Source organism: Jatropha curcas, chromosome 3, assembly GCF_041381405.1.
Source record: "Jatropha curcas cultivar XTBG-Jc1 chromosome 3, XTBG_Jcur_1.0, whole genome shotgun sequence".
In the NCBI taxonomy this organism is placed as follows: domain Eukaryota; kingdom Viridiplantae; phylum Streptophyta; class Magnoliopsida; order Malpighiales; family Euphorbiaceae; genus Jatropha; species Jatropha curcas.
The window spans coordinates 1,577,304-1,583,594 of NC_143153.1; the positions used below are offsets into that span (position 1 = coordinate 1,577,304).

The following is a 6,291-nucleotide window of genomic DNA, read 5'->3' on the forward strand; positions in this document are numbered from 1 at the left end:
AAAAGGCCTGATCCAGTAAACGAATCAAAGCCCAACTACTGTTAATGCTGTTGGATTCATCGTCTTCTTTTCTATCGGTAGCATAAGCCCAAGCCCAACTCCTAATCAACTCCAACTCTTCTTCGTTTACACGAGGAAATGGAAGCCATAGATAGGTCTCAAAAGATGGATAAGCCACGTTTTTTTTTTTTTTTTTGAATGGTAATTAATATTGAAGAGTTGAAACTTTTATACCCTTTTATGTAAACAATGTAGATTGAGTTAGAAATTTGAAATTTAGAAATTAATTAGAGGTTTTCCCCAATTATTTATTTAACTTTTAATTTTGGACTAATTAATCTAATCTATCCCAAAACTAAATTAAAAAATAAATTGAATCAAGTTAAATTTATAGTATTTACATCTCAATTGCTACAAGAAAATAAACAAGTACTTAACAAACTGATTCAATTGCTAAAAGCAACTAGAAAAATTTGCGAAAAACAACTAATTAAACTAATATACTAATGGACTAATGAATTTCATTAAATAAGTTCAAATTATTCAACTCATCTTTCTTTTTTTTTAGTGAAACCATTCGATATTCTAAACCCACTTACCGATTAATCAAATTCGCGCATAATAGAATTATTCAAGTTCGAATTATTCGACTCACCTTTAGTAAATTAATAAATTCTTATAATTATTGGAAAAGAAGACTTTTAACAATGTAAGGTATGCAACCCACGATGGTATGTGCATTGCCTTGCAAGTATGGTATAGTAGTCTAGCTGATTTCTTAGCACTAAAGTAAGAGTGGATCAATTTGTTATCCTTAAAGATGAGGACCACTAATTTTTTTTTATATTACTTGGCGTGTTTCCAACAACAATTTGGTTATATTCATAATAGTAGCAATTTCCTCAACCAATCTTTGATTGTAAATTCATCATTAGTGCATGGACTATTCTAATATGGTAATGATATTTGCACTTTGCATAGTGATAGTTCAGTAATTCAGTTGGGTATGCAACTTTCTTTCCACCGGTAGTATATCTTCGCGACTCCAATTGCTTTCTAAGTTATCTTTTATTCAGTAAATTAATTACTCTCGAGTTTTATCTATAGAATCCATACCTACTTCTTCTAATTTAAAAAGTACTGTAAAAATCAGACTTAACTAATTTTGCTCCGGATCGTCGTATGGAATATATAAATTTGTATTCTTATTATTATATTCTAAATTCTAGGTCTAATAATAAAAAAAGACTTGAATTTTAACATTTTTATCAATTCTTGCTAATTCTTTCGATTTTATCATTCAATACCATGAACTTATTTTTTTCATATCAAATCTAATCTGTATTTATAATGCTCAAAAAATTGGTGTTCATGTAGCATTAAGTGTGATATGTGGGTCCATGAGATGATAAGTCATTGCTAAAATATTAGTCCACGTGGAATAATAAATAAGTTAATTTTTTATTTATCATTAAACAATTTTTATTTTCATTCTTTAAAACGCATCTAACATATTATTTTTCGAACAGGAACATTATATTTTGGGATAAGAAGATTTGTCTATGCTTGATTTGTAGACAATCTCACACATGGAGTCAATTTAAGAAAGTTTTTTTTAGAATTTATTATTGTTTTATTATTTTTCAATAAATTGTCAAAAATAATTTTATTATAAATAAAAATTCATTTTGATTGGTTTAGTGTATTGGTGAGACATACACATTAGAAGCAAACAGAAAATTTATTGCCTATACCTCGTGTATGTGTAATCTCATTCTCATGCATCAAATCAATAATTATTTTTTTTTAATAATATAACCCTTTTATTTTTTCATTGTCAGAAATATTTTTATTTAAACTAAGACATGTAATTAATTTCATGTATTGGTGGACAGGTGACGCAGGTGCAGGTAAATCTTTACCGAAACAAACATCCATTCAATATCCCATTCCTCCAAATGGCAGTCTCATACCTATAAAAACGTAGACTTTGAGTTGTAACACCTAAAAATAAATCTCTCCTCTTAAAACCCAAAATGGCAAGACTCTCTTTCTTCTCGTTTCTATCCATCTTCTTCCTTTCTATTACCTTGACTACTTTAGTACCTTCAAAGCAAGTCTCTGCAGTTCCCCTCTCGACCGATTCAAGGTGGATTGTGGATGAGAAGGGCCAAAGAGTGAAACTAGCATGCGTAAACTGGGTTTCACATCTGGAGGCAGTAGTTGCAGAAGGGCTTAGCAGAGAACCCATGGATTTAATTGCAAAGAAGATTGTCTCTATGGGATTCAATTGTGTGAGACTCACTTGGCCGCTTTATTTGGTCACTAATGAGACCTATGCTTCTCTTACTGTAAAACAATCTTTTCAAAACCTTGGCTTGCTTGAATCCATTTCTGGTATTCAAGCCAATAACCCCGCCATTATTGATCTTCCACTCATCAAGGCTTATCAGGTACCTCAATTATATTATATTAAATAAAGATAATAATAATTAATTATGTTAGGGACCCCACAACAGACCAATAGAATAGACAAGGTCTTGAGTGGCTTTAGTCAGTGAGCATTCTTACCGATAAAACACAGCTATGTGTATTTAGAAAAACTATTAGATTTTTATTTTATTTTTTTACAAACAAAAATATAACACATTTTTTTTAAATCAGAGGTTTAAACCATGGTGTTTTTCTTTTTTTTTTTTTTTTTTTTTGAAGGTAAGTTTTTTTCTTTTCTTAATGGTCAATGTTATAAAACTAAATAAATAGTGAGACTCATGCATCAGTCATCCCACATGTGTGGGCTCTGGAGAAGGTTAACAAGGCCTTTATTTCAAAAATTTTTGAAATTTAATTTTTTTTTTCCATAAATTCCAATATATATACACTATTTTTGACTTCCGATATCTGAAGTATGCTGGTAAGATGCTCACGTATAATGTCTTTCATTTCTTAGGCAGTGGTGTCTAGCCTTGGGGACAATAACGTGCTAGTGATCCTAGACAATCACATAAGCAAGCCTGGTTGGTGTTGCAGTAACTTTGACGGCAATGGCTTCTTTGGCGACAGTTACTTTAACCCTGACCTATGGATTAATGGCTTAACCCAAATGGCCACCATTTTTAATGGTGTTCCCAATGTTGTTGGTTTGAGCCTGAGGAACGAGCTTCGAGGTCAAAAACAAAATGTAAACGATTGGTACAGGTAATCTGCCATTTTCTTCTTCTGATTTCGTTAACTCCTTGACTATGTTTACTGTAAAATCTACAATTCTTGAAATTCTTGAACGAACCCCATTTAGGTACATGGAAAAAGGAGCTGAAGCAGTACATTCAGCAAATCCGGACGTACTTGTTATTCTTTCTGGTCTGAATTACGACAAAGATTTGTCATTCCTACGCAATCGTCCGGTGAACCTCACATTCACCGGAAAATTAGTATTCGAAGTACATTGGTATGGATTTTCAGATGGGCAAGCATGGAAAAATGGAAACCCTAACCAGGTTTGTGGAAGAGTGACGAGTAATATGATGAGGATGTCAGGATATTTGTTAGATCAAGGTTGGCCATTGTTCGTGAGCGAGTTTGGAATTGATCAAAGAGGTACAAATGTAAATGATAATAGGTACTTGGGTTGCTTCTTGGGTTGGGCAGCTGAGCTTGACTTGGATTGGGCATTGTGGACACTAGTTGGAAGCTATTATTTAAGGGAAGGTGTTCTTGGGTTAAATGAGTATTATGGGGTGTTAAATTGGAATTGGTGTGACATCAGGAATTCAAGCTTCTTGCAGCAAATATCTGCCCTGCAATCACCTTTTCAAGGTAAATTCCAGGTTCAAAAACCTCACAGTTCTGAAGCTCATTTGTTATATTACATCCTGTATGGTTTGAATCTTACAAGCAATGTTTGATATTAGTCTTTTTGTTAAATGCAGGACCAGGTGTGTCAGAAAGTAATCTACATAAAGTGATTTTCCACCCATTAACAGGTCTCTGTGTACAAAGAAAATCAATGCTAGAGCCATTGAAGTTAGGTCCTTGTACTGACTCTGAAGCATGGAGATATACACCACAGAAGATTCTATCTCTTAAAGGAACATATTTCTGCTTACAAGCAGATGAATTGGGCAAACCAGCAAAACTTGGAGTGATCTGCACAGACTCCGATTCAAAATGGGATGTCATCTCAGATTCTAACATGCATCTTTCATCTAAGATCAGTAATGGCACAACCATTTGCCTAGATGTAGACTCCAACAACACCATTGTTATAAATACTTGCAAATGTTTGAGTAGGGATAATACATGCGACCCAGGAAGTCAATGGTTCAAATTGGTTAACAGCACAAGAAGTTCAACCATGGCAAAACCCTCTTTCGGAATCAATTCGATCTTAGACTATACCAAGCAAAAGCTTTCCTATGGAAGTTTTAGGGCTTAGCATAAAAGAAGCAGTTGATGAAGCAACTTGATTTAGGGATTAAACATTTGAACAGTATTTAAGATTCTTCAATGTGGTCATAGAAAAAAATGTGAAATTCTAACTAGAAGAGATGGGTAGTGCTACTTTTTACTGTATAATCAGAGGAAGAGATTATTCAAGGAAGAAAGACATGCAAAAATGCTCAAGTGGTAGAACACTTTTTGCATATATACCCTTTCCTGTTTCGAGTCTGGTGAGTTCACAGTTGCCAGAGAACTTTTTGCCTTTCATATTTCCATAGCAGTATTGTAATGAAAGAAAAGGAAAGATTAGTCACTTGTACCTTGGAGGGCTAGGACTTGTAACTTTCAACATTTGAGAAAATAATTGTTTAGATTTCAAACTTAAACAAAATATGCATGATTTTTGAATCAGCAAGTGCGAGCATACTGAACTGATTCAAATGGCTAAAAGCAAATTATATAAATGTAATGCCAGTCATACAACAAGCAGACTCAATCCTGCGATCACAAGGGTTAAACTAGTGTGATTCAATCATTAAATCAAGCTATCTTAAGTAGATCCGATAATTTTAATATAAATAGAAAATAGAGTTATCAATTTTAAATTATGAGTTGTGTTTGATTTGACTATTTTCTTGTAATTTTTACTTTAAAATGTGTTTTTTAACTTGTAAGTCAATCCGGTCCCCAAAATAAAAAAATTTGTAAGCTAATTTAAAAATAAATAGTTAAAAAGTTATTTAAATGGTTTTCTTAAAAAAACTTATTAATTTTTTTTTTTAAAAAAAGACTTAATTTCTGAAAGAAAACTTAAAAAAAAAATTTTTTCCCTTAATTTGAACTCCCCATACTTCCTGCCTGGTCCTCCTGGACCTAAAAGGATATGTACTCCTGATACAAAATCCAAATTGAAAGTGGAAATATTCACATCTGTATATACACAACAGAAATCCTACTATCAACTTCATCACCTTGAAATAAGAAGCATTCCATTGCAATGGAAAATAAGAGCATGTGAAGCGGCTAATTAATCCCATCGACCCACCAATTTCTCAGAATGAGCAACAGCCATACATCCATTCCTACTCCCACGCACAACTAAGAGATCACTGCAGCGGCATGATTAATTGCTGGTTTCCAATGGCATTGTTACTGGTTTTGCTTTTCCTTTTATTGTTTCTTCGCGTTTCTTCGCTTTATAGGGAAAGTGTTAGAGGTGGTCAACGACGTCGAAGTCGTCGAGTAATTCGTGATATTGAAAGCAGACTATGGCTATGGGAAGATGATGATGATCATGAGCCTTGTACAGCCACCAACGGTGAGCTGTTGGCTATGGCATTGGAAGAAGCATACCCGGTGATTGCTTATGATGGAAACAAAGAAGATGATCAAATTAAATATAACGAACAGTGCGTTATATGTTTAGAGGAATTCAAACAAGGAGAGGAGTGTAGGGTGCTTCTTCCTTCTTGTAACCACGCGTTTCATAAAGCTTGTATTGATACATGGCTTCTACAGGACGATACCTGCCCTCTTTGCCGTGTCGTTTTGTCCTGGTAGTACTTTATGTGTTCTAGGATAAGCATCTAAACTGGTGTTTTAGAAGACAATAGTAATTCAACTGATCACTTGAAGCACTTCATTGTCCATAACCAGATTACTGCCCCGCCTAGTACCTTTTGCTCCCGAAGGAAAAAAAGCAGTCACATTGATATTGTGGAATTTGCAAAATTGAAGAAGCTTCTTCTGTTGCCATACTGGATTCATTTCCACCTTATAAACAAAATTACCATCTCTTGTCAATTAATATCAAACTATTTCTTTGCTTGAAGTATTACACAGGATATATAT

The 6,291-nt window shown here is 33.6% G+C and overlaps 2 protein-coding genes across 2 annotated transcripts; both read left to right on the top strand.

The window, feature by feature from the left end:
• Positions 1-1,897: 1,897 nt before the first annotated feature.
• On the top strand, positions 1,898-4,851 carry LOC105644674 (Cellulase (glycosyl hydrolase family 5) protein). The gene is made up of 4 exons (XM_020683310.3): positions 1,898-2,453; positions 2,951-3,198; positions 3,296-3,816; positions 3,930-4,851. Exons 1-4 carry the CDS (start codon positions 2,037-2,039, stop codon positions 4,433-4,435), a joined length of 1,692 nt encoding a protein of 563 aa, XP_020538969.1. The 5' UTR covers positions 1,898-2,036; the 3' UTR covers positions 4,436-4,851.
• A 729-nt stretch (positions 4,852-5,580) lies between these two features.
• On the top strand, positions 5,581-6,000 carry LOC149497307 (NEP1-interacting protein 2-like). Its single transcript, XM_089718849.1, has one exon. The coding sequence runs from the start codon at positions 5,581-5,583 to the stop codon at positions 5,998-6,000; it is 420 nt and encodes a 139-aa protein (XP_089574975.1).
• Positions 6,001-6,291: the final 291 nt, after the last annotated feature.

Coding starts and splice junctions, on each gene's coding strand:
- LOC105644674 (XM_020683310.3), top strand. CDS start 2,037: ATGGCAAGACTCTCTTTCTTCTCGTTTCTATCCATCTTCTTCCTTTCT. Junction 2,454..2,950: donor CACTCATCAAGGCTTATCAG/GTACCTCAATTA, acceptor TTCATTTCTTAG/GCAGTGGTGTCTAGCCTTGG. Junction 3,199..3,295: donor AATGTAAACGATTGGTACAG/GTAATCTGCCAT, acceptor AACCCCATTTAG/GTACATGGAAAAAGGAGCTG.
- LOC149497307 (XM_089718849.1), top strand. CDS start 5,581: ATGGCATTGTTACTGGTTTTGCTTTTCCTTTTATTGTTTCTTCGCGTT.